Genomic DNA, 19,732 nt, shown 5'->3' with positions numbered 1-19,732 from the left:
TATCAATATTGATTGTTTTTGCTCTCATTTTCAGTCACACAAAAAAAGTTACAAAAATCGACCTGCCAAGAGGTCGTTTTCTCATCACTGCTCACTTGTTAGCGAGCAGGATTATGCAAAAATGACTTCATCGATTTCCATGAAACGATGCAGAGGGTTGATGCAGGAAGCCGTGTATATTTTGAAAGGTTAATTGAATTACTGCATGTAAACGTAGTCAGTGCGACCAGTGGTGATAACCTCTCCGAGAGGAGTTCTTCGGGAATGCTGTCCTAAGTTTTAAACACAATGCTACATAGGATGCGTGCTTAACTCATTCCCTGCCATTGACGGCTATAGACGTCAAAAATTCATTTGGACTATTTCTATTAGTTTCACATTTTCTTCCACTTTTGTTAGCAAGAGTATGAAAACCTAGAAAAAATGTATTGTACATTTAGAATAGATATAAAATTTGTGATTACTCTTGAGTTAATTAGTGAAGTCATGTGATTAATAACAATTAAAAAATGTAATCGCCTGATGCCCTTAATAATTTTTTTGTATTTTAAAAAAAATATTATTAAAAAATTAGGGGCATCAGACTATTGCATTTTTTTTATTATAATTAATCGCATGACTTCAATAGTTAACTCACAATTAATCACAAATTTGATATCTGTTCTAAATGTACACATTTTTTCCTAGGTTTTCATACTCTTGCTAACAAAAGTGGAAAAAAATGTGACACTAATAGCAATATTTTAAATGAATTTTTGACGTCTATAGCCGTCAATGGCAGTTAATGAGTTAATAGTAAATCCAATTGCCACTCATTTTACCATGTTGGTTGCTGGCTTCCCCAAAATTATCCGCATGATCATCAACATGTTTGTTTCTTTCTCCACTAACACTTTTCATTCCATGACTTAACTTTGCAGTTGCAGTGCTCTTCCAAAATGTCCATGTTGAAAACCACCACAACTACATAAAGCGCGAAACCCTCTTTTAAATACGGTTGTCTCCACCCAATATTACACCCGTTGCCAACAGCACGCACAATCTGTTGTGAGCGGACACGCAATTTCACACCCATTATTTGGGATCAAAATAAAAGATCGTAATCCTGGTCAGATGTGCTACACGGCCACCAACAGTGCCCCAATCTGTTTGAGCGAACGCAATTTAGCGCTCTATAGATAGATGCAATGTAGAAAGCGGCACTGTCATAGCCTCACACTTAAAAGGCACCCAATCAGTGTTTTGATGTCGCCCGTATACCGCTCACAGCCTCTCGGGAGGACACTCACATTGTATTTGAAGAATATTAGTTATATTTGGCAATTCATTTCTTTCTTTGGCACATCACCCCAGCAACATCATCTCTCCGCACGCACACGCAATCGTGAAGGGAATTGCAAATGCTGGTTATTTTTGAAAATATATTCTCCTACTTGAAGAAAACACTTTAAAGTGACTGTGTGTTGTTTCTGCAACTTGCACCCTGACTTGCGGAAACAAAGTGCAACAATTTGTCAAGTCAGAGTCATAAAGTCACCGCTGTCTGCTTTCATTAGCCGAGCGCTTTGCAAGGCCTGTGTGTGTTTCTTACCTTGAGAGTGGACAACACCTCGTCCGTCTTTTCATTGGGGCTGGTGGTAATAGAGTAGCGGGGATTGCGGTCAGGGTCAACAACCGTGTCGCCTCTCTCCCAGCGAATGATGATGGGCCATTCTCCCCTGGCTGTGCAGTTCAGCTCCTTAACGTGACCCTTCTTGGCCATGGTGGTGTTGGGGTGACTTGTGATCATGGCTGGGACTGGAGCGGGTGGAGGACGGGATGAAACGTGAGCGGATAATAAGCAGGGTTTAAAAGGAGGCGAAGGAGCACAGGTGGAGTTGAGAGTGGCCAAGTTGCAGCCATGAAGAGCAATGGTCAATGAGGTAAAGTCAATAAACCTCCTCTCTCATTCTCCGATAGTTAACATCGAGGTCTAGGTGAATGAAGAGGCAAAAGCGATACACTCCGCCTTCCTCTGTACACAAAATCACTGGCGCACTCAATCTTCCCGCACGCACAATATCGACCCGAGGAGGAAGGTTCGGCTGTTTTGTTTTCATCACTTATTCATCTCACCCCTGCCTCGTTTTCCTCTCTCGCCACTGAACCAAACAGACAAAATTGAGGGAGGCAGAGGAGAGGAACGGTTCAATCAATAACACTAATACCTCAAGTAAAGCAAGAGGAGGGCGGGGGTCGGGGGGGGGGGGGGCGTAGTGACCCCTTGATACTGAAAGTGTTCGTGCACTTGTGTCAGCATGTGATAGTGTCAAACGTGCCAGCAAGGATCCCTTAACATCTATTTTGTTAGGTAAGGTCATCATCCGCCGTGATGACGCTAATATCGCTCTCTTGTCCACTTCATCATGCCGGCTCGTGTGCGGCGTGCACGTCATCCTCCAGGACTCTCCCCGTGCTTTTTCATCACGCGGGCAGTTACTGACAGAGAGGGCAGGCCGCGCGATTGATTGCAGATAATGATTAAGCTTAAAGTGGTTTTGATTGTCTGTAGACAGATCCCGAGGGTTCGGGGGATCAATTGCTCACTTGCTCGACATTCTCACAGCCTATCCAATATGCACTTGTGCCCACACACACCAAGGTTTAAATTAGCCGGTTTTCACAGGCTTCCTCCTACTTGTTTGTCTATACAGGCTGCCTCATAAATCCAAATAAGAATCGAGGGGGAAGAAAAAATGTCCACTCCACGTGAATGAGGTTTTGAGAGTGCCATTTACATAGACGTTCCCATTAATCACAGGTTCTCTTGTGGTGTGTATACAAACTCCAACAAAAGCACAACAAACATAAATTGGTTATAATGGCAGTGGTGCCTTGAGATACAAGTTGAATTTGTTTTGTTGATTTTGATTTGTAAATGCTATTTGTTAGCACTGAGCCAAACTGAGTTATCTAAATACACATGCAATTCACTATGTTTGCGATAAACAGCTTGAAGTTGAACAAGTTGTACTTCGAGTCACTCGTATCTCAAGGCAACACTTGGCTGTATATAAAAACAGTGGGAAAAGTTCATATTGTCAGGAGACTTATCGCATCTACAGTATTTCATACTTGAGATGTTCTTTATATCCATCAGTCATTTTGATTTTTAATTCTGTCAAGACTTAAAACTGAAGCCTGATAAAAAAAAATAAAAAATAAAAGTAGCCCACGAGGGATAGAGAGGTGATGCAGAGTATTTTTCTATTGGAGAGAAAAAGAGAGGTTCCTACCAGATCATGGGGTTGCGGTCGTCTTCTAAGGGTACTTTTGTGGCTATTAGTCAATTAGAGTTGAAATACTCACTTTTAACAGTGAGCGCCATGCTCTTGCTGATATCGGAGCCCACCCCGTTGGAGGCTTGGCATAGGTAGAAGCCACGATCCTCCTCCAGGACGTGGCGGATGAGCAGCGAGCCGTTGTTCATGATCTGTATTCGGCCCGTCAGAGGCACAGGGTGGTACTGCTGTGGGTTACCGATACCCGCTGAGCCAAAATACAGAAGAGAGAGAAATTGATATACGGTAGGTTAGAACGCTGGGACCAGCCATGAGTAGAATGCCACTTTAACTGTCTGGAAATAGATGGGAAGAGTTGTATGCTCAAGATATTTGACTAGTGAAAATTTGACATTAGGAATTGCAAGTGAAATCAATGCTTGTTAAAATTTGTGAATGCTGGGAGCATTCACAGATGCTATTCCAAACCATTTAACTATGATATTTTATTGACCCTACCTATTTGATGTGCTTCTACTTGCACATTTCTCAACAGATTCTCACCATTCTAACCTCAATATAATCCATTGTATTACTTTTCTCATTGAAAAGGTTCTGAGTTTTCCCACAACTCAACATCATCAAAACATTCCCCATTCATTTCCAATGGCACATTCAACAACAGATTCACATTGTTTTCTTTCAAATTTCTCAATGTTCACCACATCCAATTCACCCTGGGAATGGCATGGAACATACTGAAAATGTCCGTACACCAAAATTTCTATTTTTTTCCCCAATATATTGCACATTTGGCAACAGTAGCATTTCATATAATTCAAAAATAATTCCACATCATTCTGTCTTCAAATATAATTCAATATCATTCCAAAATGTTCACAACATATTGAACAATTTTCATAAATATCCACATCCTTCCATATTATTCCACATGTTTCAATATTATTCCACGTTTTCCAGATTTGTTCATTCAATTTTTCAGCATTCACGCATAATTTCTCCAGAAATGGCATTTTTCTGTTAATATGGCTGGTCAATTGCATTGCTTTTTCAGCACACAAATTGAAATTATTTTGAGAAAGCTCCAGGTCAAACCACTAAAATAGGTGGAAACTATCCCCAAAATACAGTTTCAACTACTAGATTGATTGTGCCCTTAAATTATATTGAATGTTGTGATTTTCTTCTCATTAAAATGTGCTATACTACCAATTAAATTTTCCTATTTTAGCTTAAGACAGACCCAGGGTGACATTATTCAGGTACACTTGCACAAGCACTCTCTGAAAGCAAAATGCAACGATAATAACAAATATATTAAATAAATACATTAAATAAACTCTCTCTGTCCTGTCAGTCAAATGTGAGCATAATTGTCTTTACAAGACAACATTTTTGATAGTGTTCTTGTATTTAACCTCCTAAATTGTTGCAGGTGAGTCTCATGTTGTGGGCAGTGACTGCCTAAGAAAGGGAAGAACGTGATTTTGTACCTAATGCACTTTTGCCGTGCTTCCACATGACTTTAGGAGGAGGGTATCCATCAACTGAGCAGTTTAGAATACCCGACTTCCCGTAAATTCCGTCCTGGTTGTTGGGTTGCACCACAAAACAAGGAGGCACTATGGGGAATAAATACAGTTTTCGGTCCATCATTTATCAATATCAATGAAGTCAAACCTTTTTCTTTTCTTTTATGAAATGCATGTAAAAGAATGAGATCGTGTATTGCTTCTACTTCTTCTTCTTCTTCTTCTCACCTGTGACAGTCAGCTGCCTCTCCGTGCTCACGGTGGCAGCGTCATTGCCGGCGATGCAGGTGTAGTTGCCGTTGTGCTTCAGTGACACCTTTGAGATCTGCAGGGAGCTCATGAACTCCTTGGTGTCGATGGTGATGCCCGACGAAGGCACGATCTCCTGGCCGTCCTTGCGCCACGTGATGCGGATGGGCATGTCTCCGGACGCCACCACGCAAGCGATGTACATCAGCTTGCCGATGGAGGTCGGCGGAAAGTCAAAGGGCTGGATCAGCGGAGGAACTGGGCGGGGTTACAGTGAATGAAGGTGGGAAGAGAAATAGTGACATGACGTATAATAGTGATGGCAGTGTGTGATGAAAACAGAGTGGCGTTGAGACAATGCAAGGACAGGCAACAGGGTGAAATACAGGGCAGGGGAGTGGGAGGCGACAGGCAAACGGAGTAATGGAAATAAAGGGAAGAAGAGAATCAAACAGTTTGATGGTTGTTTAAATGAGCAGGGTGAGTAAGAGGTGAAGACAGAGATTCAAAGTCAGATATGAATAAGTGAAGGATGGAGTATAGAGAGACGATGTGATGGGGAGACGTGCCGATTTGGAGATGCGAGGGCATTGAAAGGACACGAGGTGGAGCGTCAGCGGTGTGCGGGGTGTGTGGGGTAGAGGTTGCATGAGAACAAAGCGGGGAAGCCAGAGAGATAGAAGACAACAACAAAAAAACATACCGGTAGTTAATAAATTCACCTTTACTAATGTCAAACCGCTCACCTGTTTTTAGTCTACCCGAAAGCTTCTAAATCATTTTTGCCTGCCAATCTACGCCCACTAGCCACTGCGCCTGTGCCCCCCCCCGCCAACCTCTCCACTCCAACCCGCCCTGCCCTGATAAAGCCAACCCGTAATAGCTGCTCTAATTAGGGCCCCATCCACAGGGGGAGAATGGTGTTGCTATGGAGACCGATGGAGGTGATTCAGAGTTGGGGAGGGTGGCGGCGGTGGGGGTTACGGCTGAGACATCTGGGGGATTTAATCTGGACCTCATTAAAATTCATCTAATTAAATCAGAGACATGACGAGCACACATTCACACGCCCGCACTTTGCAAACGCACGGGCGCAAACACGCAGCGCCGCTATTGTGCAACACGGCCGATAGCGTCGAGATAGGACGCATAATACGTACACAACAAGGCGGGCGCTGCAGAGGGCAAAGTGAATAAACACACAAGGTGACAGGTAGAATCCAAACACATCCGCCACACATGTACATATGTGTTTGGCATGCTCTGCCGCAAATCCTATTCAATAGCACTCGGGCCCCATGTAATTGCTGAGTGGATGCGAGAGCACACGAGGCCTCTCCGCCCCTTAATCAGGGGTTATTAGAGGCAATGCATACATGCTTTCTTCTCTTCTTGCTTTACACACAACCTTTCTGCTCTACAGACACATTGCTTCTTACTAATCATTGTTCCCTTTGCTCTTTTGAGCTACAACCGTATGAATTTTCCAATATTGAAAAGTAGGGTTGCAAAATTCGGAGAGTTCTCAAACACAGGAATATTTACCTGCTGATGCCCTGTGATACAAGCGATCACAAATGCGCCAACAACATTTGTAACTCAAATTATCTTTACACATTGAAAGGACTGGAAATGTCATTAATCCGTTCCACCCCCCCCCCCCCCCCCGAAAAAAACAAAACAAAATAGCTTAAAATATTGTGCCTGGGTTTTATTATTTAAGTCTTAAGAAAAGGCTATTTCTGCGTAGTGTGTAGCGTCGTGTTTTTTGTTTTTCTCCCCAATATTAAATCAAATCGAATATTTATGGTTAACAACTATGGAATAAATTGCATGCCAGAGGACATCAGATCCGCAGATACTGTTGATATTTTCAAGAGGAGGCTCTGTTTTTGTTGGATATTGGATGTTTTAATTGTACAGCACTTTGAGTTGCGTTTTTATGTATGAAAAGTAAAAATAATGAGTATATGCTTTCTAGCTTCCTCAATCGTTTCTTATGGAAGGATTTAACTTGACTCGCACAAGCAAATTAAGTGCATCAAATTCATGTTTCTTTCTAAAATACCTCTGATTTCAAAACTAGCTATTCATCCATTTGTTGTGTTTATGTAATATGAGCCAATCATACGTTTGCGATCACAGTCATAATGGCCCTCCGAAGTAAACCCTAAATACAATCTTGCCCGCAACAAAAAATCGTTTGACACCCGTTGTTTTTTAAATGGATAAAACTCAACATATTGAATATTAAATTTAAAAAAGCAAGGATGTGTTGATTTTATTCTTATTAAGGAAACTTGTACTGGCGCAGTCGGGGTCAGTTGTCAGTGACTTTCGGGTGACTTGACAAAGTCAACATATTTTGGCTAAATGAACGCAAGATTTTACCCATTGGTGGGCAGTATAATACGGTCATGCAGACACAGAAGGCTTTTAAAACTACCATACTACCATGTGGGGCTCAATAAGTTGCAGTGATATTATTGTAGAAGGAAAACAAAGGTAACATATATCACTATACTACATTAAATAGTGATAATTACTAAAAGGTTAAGCAAAAAAGAAAGTGTAACCGGTGTGGTAGGTGACCACTGAAGTAAGAGAACTTGATTGGAATGGCGTGACTTACCTTTGACTGTGACATATACAGTCTGCTTGATGAACAACTGTGGTTGTATGAGCACGCTACAGATGTACGCCCCCTCGTCCATCCCCTTCTGGACATCAGTAAGCTTCAGAGTGCCATTTTCAAACACCACCTGCAAAGGGTTACATAATAGTAACAAGTCAGGGCCAAAGACAGGCAGAACTTGCGCTCCATCCAAAAAACACGATAGAATCTGTAATATTAGAAAATAAGATTTGTGATCAGTTCACCATAGCTCAAAAGTACAAACATGGCGTTAATGTCTTAATTGCTCTTTGTCTTGCGCAGGACATAACAGAACTGTGACCGGACACTGAACATCTTTGCTGTGAAACCAAAGTTGGTCTTGAAATCTGAGGTGAATGCGGCTGACTTCACCTGACGATGGTTATCAGGGAGCAGAAGGCCCTCCTTGTACCAGTTGATGGAGTAATACGGATAGCCGATCACTCTGCAGTTTACAAAAGAGCTGCGTCCTGCCACAGCCGTGATGTTCTTCATCGGACGGATCCTCGGATTGCCTGACCAAAAGAAATTAAGCAAGGGCAAGGAGATAGAGAAAGAGACGGAAAAAGAGAGGATTGACCAGAAGAAGAAGAAAAGAGAGGAAAAGAACATCATTAGTTGATGGTGCCGAACCCAGCTGTGGAATTTTTGGAGGGAAGGAGTTACAGGGGCGGGTGATTGGGTTGTGGGTAAGGGATGGACAAGGGGGGTAAGAAGAGAAAGAAAGGAATTAGAAGGATCTTGACGGTTCTCATCAACTTGATTCCTCGATAGTTCCTACACTTCTCCTAGATGCTTCCATAACTCCATCAGGACCAACCGCATTTCCCTTTTCCATCCTGTTTTGTACCCTTTTAACTTCTTATTTACCAAATATTGTTCGTTCCTGGTCCACTATAACTGCCTCTTTTACTCTTACATCTCTCTCATTTTCCTCATCAAAGTATTCTTTCCAACACACTGCTTGCACCAGTTAAGACGTATCTGTCTCTATCCTTAATCACCGTAACCCGGTGCACTCTTTCCATCTCTACTCTTTGTCTGGCCAATTTGTAAAGATCTTACTCATCGTCTTTACTGTCCAACATGGTGTACATGTCATCATATGCCTCTTTTTTTGGCCTTTGCCAAATCTGCCTTTGCTCTACGTAGCTGTTCCTGTTCTTTTAGTTCGATCACCAAGTGTCCTGTAACCCTTTCCTACCAGAAGACATTCCAAGTACTTTCCGACCCGTCTCTCGGATCTCCTCGGCTGCAGTGTCTCAGCCTTCCTTCCTTTCTCATCTTCCACCAGAGGGTTCTTTGCTCTTCCTTTTTCCTCTTTATATTCCACACCTCCAACAGATTTACCTTACAGACTACCATCCTATGCTGTCCAGCAACACTCTCCCCAACCCCTAATTTACAGAAACCTCAGATGACACAGTCAGGACAAGATGTAATCTCGCTGCGTGCTTCTACCTCCGCCCTTGTAGCTCACCCTGTGTTTCGGGCCTCTTCTGAAAGAACGTTTTTCACTACTGCCATTCCCATCCTTTTGTCCAAGTGCACCACCTTTTTCCTTTCCCTGGATTCCAAATGTATCAGTTACTTGTTCATCACCCCTGTTTCCTTCACCCAACTTGTCCATTAAAATCTGCACCAATCCAGAGTCTCTCCCCGCCCGGGATGCTCGGAACTACTTCGTATTGCTCCATCCAGACTTTCTCTTTCCCTTCTAGTTCACATCCTACCTGCAGGGCATAACCACTAATTACATTAAACATAACACCCTCGATTTTAGCCTCATTACTCAATCTGACCATCTTCTCACTTTCAGGACATCCTTGACTAACACTTCCTTCAAGATAACCCCTACTTCATTTCTCTTCCCATCTACACCACAGTAAAAATTTTAAACCCTGCCCCTAAACTTCTAGCCTTACTGCCTCTCCACCTTGACTACTGAACACACAACATACAGTATCTACCTTTCTCCTAATCATCATGTCATCCAACTCCCTACCTTTTTTTTTGTCATACTTTTTACATTCAAAGTCCCCATTTACAGGTCTCAGCTCTGTACTTTCCTCTTCTCTTTTTAAGTTAAGTTTTAAGATGGATGCCCATCCTGACACAACCCTCTGCCTTTACCCAGGCTTGGGACTGGCCTTGCACTGGCTTGTACCACCCCGCCTTAGGGTAAGCTGTACTGCCCCACCCCTAAATTGTGCTGTATATAATCACAGTCACATTTATACAGGGTGAAATGAACTGATTTCCCAACACAGTCTGTGCATTCACAAACACTTGATGTAAAGATTGCTGAGATGATAACCTCTTCTGGCAGTGAGCCTGAACTTTCAATAGAACGGCCTGTATTGGAACAAATTACATAGAGCAAGTGTTCCTGCAGCTGAAAGTGGTAAGTGGTTGTGACAAAAAAATGTCAGCGGCTGCTTATTGTTCCAACAATATGAGACATAGATAGTGAGACTCGAGCCGGTGAGCAATTCAGAGAGAGAAAATGTGTCTCAAGTCAATAGAAGACAACAGCGGCCAACCCTCAATCATCCTTCACCTGTTGGCTGACCTTCTCTTCTCTCAGTTCATCTCATGTACATCTTTGTTTTTGTCTCTCTTTCCACCTCTCTTAGACGCCGCCCTGCCTCCCACTCCCCCCCTCGCTTACTCGTCTCCATTTCTCAGTGTGTGCTGAGCTTTGAAGTCGCAGCTTTGACGAGCCAAAGATGTATTATTCAGCAGCACCGTCTCGCGAGCGCACAGACACACACTCACAAAAACACATAGAGATATACAGTATATCCACGTGAACTTTCAACAATGACTGTAGCTGTTGCCCCCCAACATTAATGGGATAAGTTGAGTGCATCCAATTTCTGTGAGTGGGAAAGCACCACTTCTTTTCCGTAAGTCTATGCATATCGGTGTCATTTTCTAAAGCACTCTGGCAATGCTATTCATTGTCACTGCAGAGATTTTTACGGCACGTCTCTTTGGAAAAAAAACTGTCCTGTCACACTGGCACATTCCACCAATGGATGGAGAAAAGCATGAGCGCGGGAAAGAGTGAACAGGACACAGAGTAGGACAGCGATGCAGCCGTTTCCATCAGGGTCAGTCATCATCCTGACAGGACCGGTCCTGTCACCAGAATTTACCATCACTCGATCCACACACAGACACTACTCTTTTCTCATCACATCCATCTACAGGACAACCATCTGCTTCATGCTCTTCTTCCTCTCTTACAAACGGTTAAATGTTAAACTACGCTCCATCCATCTTGGAATACATTAAACAGATTTTAAGTGGTCTCGAGCAAGCTAAAACACGCGTCAATGTGGCGGCCATGTTGGCAGTGGCAGTGTTGCCATTGAAGGCAATGTACGGACATATGGGGCGGCTATGTTAGCAGTCAAACGGTTTCAAACTTTAAAAAAATAAAATAAATTATGTACTGTGCTGGGTATTTTTAGGCTACGAAAAAAGTAAAAAATAATAATATAATTTTGCACCATATTGGGTGTTTTTATGCCATGTAGTAAAATACTTTCATGTAACGAACAATCGGCTGAAGGACCTGAAAAAAGTTTTATATTGTCACTGTTGACTTGTATATCCTAATATTGTCAATCTCATTCAGAAATTGAAACTAATGTTCAGTTCTCCATGTGGTTTATTATTTTCACAAAATTAACATAAGTGTTAAAAATAGCTTGAGAGCTATGGAAGGTATTCGAGAGGATTTTACTACAAATTAAGTTGTCTGATTAGAGAGGTTCTAATTCACTTAAAAATGTCTTTATCAACCTGTAACAGACTTGTACTTATGGTTAACAAAAAATAATAATAATTTGTAAACTGTGGACGTGGCGGGGATCCACATCACATAGCGTATGTGCCCCCGAGTGCGTAGCTTGCGTAGGCCTGCATTTGATTATTTGCCATGGTTCACCTGATTAAAGATGCAATGATTAATCAATTACAACTAATTGATTATCAAATTAATTGGTCATCCTTTTTAAACATTTAATCATTTACATACCTTTCGTCATTTAAAAATGTCCAAACAAACATAATTTAGCTTTTTAACAGTAAATATTCTCTGATTTCTGTCATCTTCCACGAAAGTGGACTGATTATCTTTTTGGGTATCAAAATGTGCCGTTTTTGAATAAAGTAAATACAATTAAAATATGTTTTTTAAAATTCTAATCAATGATTAATCACCCAAAAAATTAAGATAATTGTTACTTGCAGCCCTACACCCAATGATCTCAATGATTAGTAATCATTGGTCTAACCAAGGGTTTCCACCAGAAACAAACCTCAGGAAGTGATATTTTAGTGATAAAGCGGTCACTCAAGGTGAGACAACAGGAATCGAGAGAGAAAACATATAAAGAGAGAGAAGGGTAAAGAAATTAAAGGGTAAAAGGACAAGGATATTGGTCGGGGAGAGGGTAGGGGTGAGGCTGTGTGAAGCCTTGAATATGACTGATATTGAAAAGTAGACAGGCACCTCTTACGTTTATGCGCGCTTGGTACTCGGCGCTACCGGCCGAGTTTCGTGCGGCGCACCGATACAATCCTCCGTCGCGAATCTGCGGGTTGCTGACATTGACGTAGCTCACGGTGCTCCCGTCGGAGTGCGTGTACTGACTGGCTCGCACGCGGGACAGGTCGCGAGCCACCGGCTCATCGTCCAGGGTCCAGGTGATGGTCGGCGGAGGTGCTCCTTTGGCGGTGCACATCAGGGAGAATGGCTCCCCTGGGACGACCACCTTCTCACTGAAGGAGGCCACAATTCGCGGAGTACCATCTGAGGGAAATAGATTCATTCCAGTATAATGTGTCCGTTTGTCAATATCTGAACACTTTGATGCTTTTGATGAAACTCACCTTCCAGCAGTATGATGGAAAAGTCCTGGGCAGTCTGGGCCTTGCGCGTGGCAAAGCACTGGTAAGCGCCTGAGTGTCTTTTCTGGGCCGCCGAAATGAACAAGGTCTCGTTGTGAGCACCTTGGATGGAGAAGTGCTGGTCGGGCAAGACGGGCTCTGTGTTACGGTACCACGACACGGTATAGTGGGGAGAACCCTGGACGGCACAAGACAGTATGACCGTGCTGCTGATGCCCGTCTTGAGATTCTTGGGGGACAAGGTGACCCGCAGGGGCTCTAAAGATGAAAGATGCATGGAGATGGAAAGAGTATTCAGAATTTGTTTTCTGTCTTATTCGAAATATTATCTTTATCTTTATAAATAACCCGGTGCAGTAGAGAGTCAGTCCATATTTCTGGCTGGCAGCTAAAGTGGAGTTCAGCATAAAAATGCTAATGTCGAGTCCATTATTGGGAACAGCAAGATTCTGATAATTGATTAATCAGCCAGTTAATAAAAAAATAAATAATGAACATTACAACAGAAAGAATTCTTGGCAAAAATCCATTTGCTTTTTTTTTTCTGGGAGGGAATGTTTAAATGTCATTATCTTTGTCTAGTGTTGTAACATGTAAAAAAATATATATACTTTTGGTATCGCTCACCAATAATTTGTATCATTTTGACAACTATAATGCAAAAAACGATATCACACTGAGCTGATCTTTTACGTTACGTGTGTATGCTAAACCACAATGAAAATCAGACAGAGTGACATCAAGGGGGAGAAAATGTCAGTGAACAATAAAGCAGCTGGTGTTAGGTGCTCTGGGCTCTTGAATGTGTGTGTGTGTGTGTGTCTGGTTGCAAATGACAGCGCACATGCACAAGATGATTCTCTTTATAGGCTTATAGCTTGTGTGTGCGTCCGAGCTTCTATATGCCGTGTCGCTGCATGTTTGTGGGCTGTGTAGTGATGTGCCTTCCCAACCCCCGCTTCCCTCCTGACTACTCTACAAGTGTGAAAAGCTGTATCAGCTTCTCACGTTATGATTAAATTTATTTTATGATTTTTCAATGTTAATATTTTTTTTTTTTAACTATTCATTTTCATAATACGCCCCAAAAAGTTCTTTCACATCAACATGCATTTTTAATCGTAGGTCTACATAATCACTAATTATATTATAGTCAACAAAAATATAAATGCAACACTTTTGTTTTTGTTCCCATTTTTTATTCGATGAACTCAAAGATCTAAAACTTCTTCCACATACAAAATATCATTTCTCACAAACTAAAACTTTAAATCTTTGATAGTGAGCACTTCTCCTTTGCCGAGATAATCCATGCCACCTCACAGGTGTGCCATGTCAAGATGCTGATTAGGCACCATGATTAGTGCACAGGTGTGCCTTAGACTTCCCACAATAAAAGGCCACTCTGAAAGATGCAGTCTTGTTTTGTTGGGGGGCCTAAATAAAACAAAACTGCACCTTTCAGAGTGGCCTTTTATTGTGGGAAGTCTAAGGCACACCTGTGCACTAATCATGGTGCCTAATCAGCATCTTGATATGGCACACGTGTGAGGTGGGATAAATTATCTCGGCAAAAGAGACGTGCTCACTCTCACGGTTTTAGACTGGTTTGTGAACAATATTTGAGAGAAATGTATGTGGAAGAAGTTTAGATCTTTGAGCTCATCTAATAAAAAATGGAAGCAAAAACAAATGTGTTGCATTTCTATTTTTGTTGAGTGTACATAGGTTGTGCCGTGTCTTACAGGAGGCTGACATCTTTCTTCTACGGCTACCTGAAGGAGAAGAACTTCACAAATGTACTAATTGGTAGGCTCGTGAAGTGTGTTTTATCTGAGGCGACATGCTTCAAAATTATTCGAGCTTAGGTCACTGCATTCTATTAGTTCACCACTAGATGGCACAAAATTTTACACGCTGTCGCTTTAAATCCTATATTCCTGCACATCACACCTCTGCTGTCATCGGACGGCGTTTTGGTGACTGTTTGTGTAATTACTGAGCCACTTAAAAGTCAATCATTATACAAAGCTCTTTGATTGGTCACCCAAAAATGAATTTAAGTGCGCCAGGGGGGGGGGCGTGGGGGGGGGGGGGCTTAAAAATGCTACTTTGGTGTTACCCACCTATGACGTTAAGGTGACCCGTCACCTCCTTGGAGCCAAAGCTGTTGGTGACCTCGCAGATGTAGTTGCCGCTGTCTTCCAGTCTCAAATCCGAAACGGTGAGGCCCGTGATGCGGCGTGTCCAGCGGGAGTCCGCCGGCAGCGGCCGCCCATCCTTTAACCATCTGATGGTGGGGTTTGGGTAGCCAGATGCGATGCAGGGCAGCTCCACACTGAGCCCTATCTTCACCTCACCGGACTGGAAACTGTCCAGCACTGACGGGGTGGACTCCGTAGGGTCTGAAGGAGTGAAGTAGGAAGACAACTAATGCAAGGTCCTCAGATCTCGATTCTGTATGAGATGTGACTTGTGAAAAAGTAGCATACCCATAACAGAGAGCCTGGCTCCATTGCTCTGCCGAGTCTCGCCACTGTACTTGTGCTTTGTGATACAGCGGTAGGTGGACAGAGCGTCTTCCTTCTGCACCTCTGAGATATACAGCGCTCCAAATGAGGTCAAGAAGAAACGGTTACCTGTGGTAGACAGGAGAGAGGAGGGGAGGATACATACGATTTTTGAGTATTCAATTTTCCATGGCTTAACCCAAAGTGATTTTCATGGGGCCCCCAAATGCCTCGCGCCACATCAGACAAAGAAATATGACGATTTTAATCATGTGGTCAGAACTGCTAATACACAAGTATGCAACCAGATTTCTTAATAAATTAATTACAACGATCCGTATGACCTCACAGGAGTACATTAGTAAAATGATTTGTGACAAATTCAGTCATTCCTGAGCACATCTTGTAGCTTTTTATTTTATTTTTTAAACCATGCCACATGAGAAAAAACAACCAATCGAAGACAGGAGCTTTGCTTCAAGTATGACGCCGGAATATTAACCTCTGTAAAATGTGCGCGCCGGTTTCCTATATATATATATATATTCTTAAATAGACTCCACTGAGTCTTTCTCCCATGAAGACCACATGCCTCTCATTGCACTGAATTTAAATAAGGGGAGCGGCTTCGATGGGCCGGGAGTCGGCTGCATTCCCTCACAATGGCAAATGAACAGTGAAAATGTCCTCTTCTATCTGCACTAATCTGGCAAAGTGGCAAAAGAAAGAAAACACCACCCATGCACTCAGTTAGACTGCGCATACTACCCCATTACGAATAAGTCATGCTATCAATAAACGAAATTTGTTCACAGTGTTACTGCTAGCTTGGTCATGCTAGCTCTGTCATTCTGGTGAAGCTGGATATGTGTTCTTTGTGATTATTTCAGACTATTCCTTTGTACAATCGCTTGCCATTTAAATTTTTTGAGGGGCACTCAAACGTGGTCAGACACTCGAGAGGGTGAGGGACTAATGAAGTGAAGCTATATTCAAATCTTGCTAGCAGTTTTAACACTGCAATCTTCCCCTTTTTAATCAATCAGGAGTTGGGCAAAATTGCGTTTTCCTCCCGAATTCTCAATTCAAAAGACATTTTGTGCGAGCAATGTGAGGAAGGCCCTTTTCTGTTCCAGCATGACACGGCCCCAGTGAACCACCAAGGTCCATGTTTGCATACTTGAATGAGTTTGATGTTGAAAAATGTGACCTCAACCTCATCAAACCTTTTTGCATGAAGCATAAAAGGAATTGCGAGCCAGCAGGCCGTCTCTCAGGTACAGCAACAGGAAACTAAGACCTCAAAAAGGTCCTCAAAATGAATGGACAACATTTTCCAACAACACATTCCAGAATCAAGTTCAAAGTCATCCCAGGTGGATGGAAGCCAGCAAACTATAGATTTGCATGTGTCTTGCTCTATATTTCATTTAATGTAGTATGAATGTATTTTAATATTTTACACATTTATTTATTTATATTTAATTTTTATTTTATTTGTATATATTTTTTATTTTTTTGTATCTGTATCTGTATTTGTATTTATTTATTATATATATATATATATATATATATATATATATATATATATATATATATATATATATATATATATTTTTTTTTTATACAAATAGATTACACTGATGAGGGATAATGCGAGCGCTTACATGGGAGTGGCATCATCGTGGGTGCATGACTCATGAATGAACAACATCCTCACTATGGCAACAGTCAAGCTGCCCGCCTCCATTCACTCTCAACAGGACACACTAATTAAGTTGCATTAAATCTATTATTGCATTCATGCAGCAAAAATAGATGAATCCTCTAAAGGCAAAAACAAGTCTATTTTGCACAAACCGCATTATGAAGGATACTGAACTTGTGGCTCTTGAGGGATTTTTGCCGCGAACATCTCCTTTGTAAGACTCTTGGAAAACTCTTGAGAAACTGATTTCAAAAGGAATACTAAAAAAAAAAAAAAAACATGTAAAAGAGCCTACCACAGCACTTAGCTAAACACATGAGAGCTTTTAACATGTCCCATCCATCCAGAGAGATCTGCACCGCAGAGAAAGATAGATGAGAAAGAGACGATAAAGAGACCAGGGGAGTCATTGTAGGTGTTAATAATTGATGTGTGTGAGTGTGTGTGTATTACGGTAACTGCAGATTAGTGTCATTTTCATTCCAGTTCTGGCCGTGATTCATTCACATGTCAATAAAAAGAAAGGAGAAGAGTGTGTGTGTGTGTGTGTGTGTGTGTGTGTGTGTGTGTGTGTGTGTGTGTGTGTGTGTGTGTGTGTGTGTGTGTGTGTGTGTGTGTGTGTGTGTGTGTGTGTGTATATGTGAAATGGAGGAGGAGGGAAAGAGAGAGAGCGACAGTGTGGAAAAGATAAGGAGAGTGAATTTCGGTGTTTGATTCTTTACGCTTGCCTGGCTGCTTTTTTATTCCAACACAACCCCAAAGGGTTATTTTAGACAGTGCACACTTCAGGCTTCCTTGTAAGTTGCACATTGTTTGGTTACGCCGATATGACCGCAAAGTGCGTGAATGTGTGTGTGTGTGTGTGTGTGTGTGTGTGTGTATGCTTGCTGTTGTTTGCTTTGTATGTTCCCATGTCTCTTTATGAGACAAGACTGGTAGAACACAGGTGGACTGACTGACTGGAAATGTAGTGCATGACGTACGCACACTGCTATTTATTTGCAACTGCTAAAAGTAATTAATAAAGTAATTTGTAATCAAAATTACTTGTATAATGAAGTAATCAGGAAAGTAACCAGGTTATTAAAAAAAAAAAAGTAATCAGTAAAGTAACTAAGTTACTTTTTCAGAGTAACTGTGGCAACACTGTAGTAGGTAATTTTCCAACAGACAAAACTGGGTTGTTTTGTATAAAACAACCCAGAAAGTTGGGTCAAATTGACTCAAGTATTTTTGTTGTTTTGACCAAACAGTTTTAAGATTGCGGCTATAGATTAGATTAGATAGAAAAATGGATGGATGGATGGAGATCGCATGCACACACACCTCCCCGTTTCTATGTGACTAAAAAGACGTGAGGTGTAATTTCCAAGCCTGCCCCCCTTTTATTCCAAGCAGTGTATTAAGCCTTACAGGATAATGTGCACTTGGCGAGTGCAACTCTGTATAACACGCTGCTACACCCTGTCACAACATGCCTGCAGAGACAAAGACAGGCCGTGAGGGCGGCAGGAGGAGGGGACGAGTGGGAAATTCAAAGATGGGGAAGAATGGGAAGGGAGAAAGAAAAAGAGCTCGAGGACAGATTAATGAGGGCAAAGTGTTTGAGGAAACGCTACTGTATTCCATCTAATGTCTGTACGCATTTGTACTTGTTTAAACTTGAGAAAACACGATTAGAAACTAGAGCCCTAATCAAATAACGATCATTAAATGGATGTTTTGTCATTTATTGAAGATATTAATGGGCTCTAAATGTTTGACTGTTTTCCTGCCGAGATTGGTTGACATAACGGAGGTGTCCATACATGTGAACTTCTTAGAAGAGAAAATGCAAAAACTTTTCCCTTTACTGCTAATTTATCTTTTTTTTTTTAATGTTTTAATAAAAGTGCATTGTACTGTAGGGCGCAGCCTCAAAATTTATAATCCATACATCAAATCACTCAATGTGCGGGTGTGAGATGCCATTTTTTTGGTGATGGTCCAATTGAAATTGGGTTTGTCTGTTTATTCAAAAACTGCTGAGTGGTGATAGCGCCATTTATCACATTTCATTCGCACCCGCAGTTTGCTCCGTCTTAACGTCCTATTCACAACGGATGTTGCGATGACAATGTTTTCCTCCTGTTGTGAAGTCGGCATTATTGCTACGTTTAAGCATTAGGTTAGTGCTCTGTTGGTTTATTTTACATCAGGCACATTGTTAGACCGCTAAGGTTGTCCTTTGGGTGCGCCATTTTACGTCAGGCAGGTTATTAAAGAGTTTATCGATCCTAAAAGGGGAAATATTAAGTGAGTCCGTTGTGCCGTGCGCAGTTTGGTTACAGTTGTTGTGCACATACTATATTTGGCGACATTAGTATTGAAAAGAATAGTAACATAACAATGTCAAGCGGAAAATAGTGACAGAAATGTAAAATGTGATGACAGAAGCGTGGTTAAAATAATGTTGACGGATTGACGATGACGGAAGGGCGTCCCCGCTGTTGATGATTTCCGAATGACGGACGCTCAAATCTTATCAACGCGCACACTTCTGGAATTTGAATTAGACACTTTCTGTTAGCTCAATTTTTACCCGTTAGCCAACAAATCTTTAGTGGAGTCAGCACATAGCGAGCGGTGTTGTAGCCTATGCAAATATTTTCTATCGTTAGAGGGAAAAACATCTATTTTGAGAGGAACAACTCTAATCTTATGATCAATGAACATTGAGATTCCCACACATATGATTATTATCTTTGTAACGGCAGAATGTAGATCCAGCCCGTGTTAGTCGACCTCGTCATCGTTATTGTGGCCCGCGGTGACTTAATTGACGACCATTCACCTCTCTTGTATCCTATATTTGACATTTGCCTCCCACACAC

At 41.7% G+C, this 19,732-nt stretch overlaps 1 protein-coding gene across 2 annotated transcripts in view; it reads right to left on the bottom strand.

Moving 5' to 3' along the window:
- Positions 1–19,732, bottom strand: part of dscaml1 (Down syndrome cell adhesion molecule like 1) — a 116,917-nt gene that overhangs the window by 27,026 nt on the left and 70,159 nt on the right. For both annotated transcript variants that reach the window (XM_086080083.1, XM_086080084.1), the window contains exons 4-13: positions 15,134–15,280; positions 14,768–15,046; positions 12,624–12,899; positions 12,244–12,543; positions 8,091–8,233; positions 7,695–7,824; positions 5,042–5,320; positions 4,775–4,903; positions 3,349–3,528; positions 1,592–1,797 (exon numbers count right to left, since the gene is read on the bottom strand). In XM_086080083.1, coding sequence (XP_085936209.1) covers positions 1,592–1,797; positions 3,349–3,528; positions 4,775–4,903; positions 5,042–5,320; positions 7,695–7,824; positions 8,091–8,233; positions 12,244–12,543; positions 12,624–12,899; positions 14,768–15,046; positions 15,134–15,280 — 2,069 coding nt within the window. The remainder of the gene's footprint in view (positions 1–1,591; positions 1,798–3,348; positions 3,529–4,774; positions 4,904–5,041; positions 5,321–7,694; positions 7,825–8,090; positions 8,234–12,243; positions 12,544–12,623; positions 12,900–14,767; positions 15,047–15,133; positions 15,281–19,732) is intronic.

The sequence above is a fragment of the Leptonotus elevatus genome, chromosome 7 (assembly GCF_054856555.1).
Source record: "Leptonotus elevatus isolate MCC_2025b chromosome 7, RoL_Lele_1.0, whole genome shotgun sequence".
In the NCBI taxonomy this organism is placed as follows: domain Eukaryota; kingdom Metazoa; phylum Chordata; class Actinopteri; order Syngnathiformes; family Syngnathidae; genus Leptonotus; species Leptonotus elevatus.
This window is presented reverse-complemented; position numbering and strand designations above follow the sequence as displayed.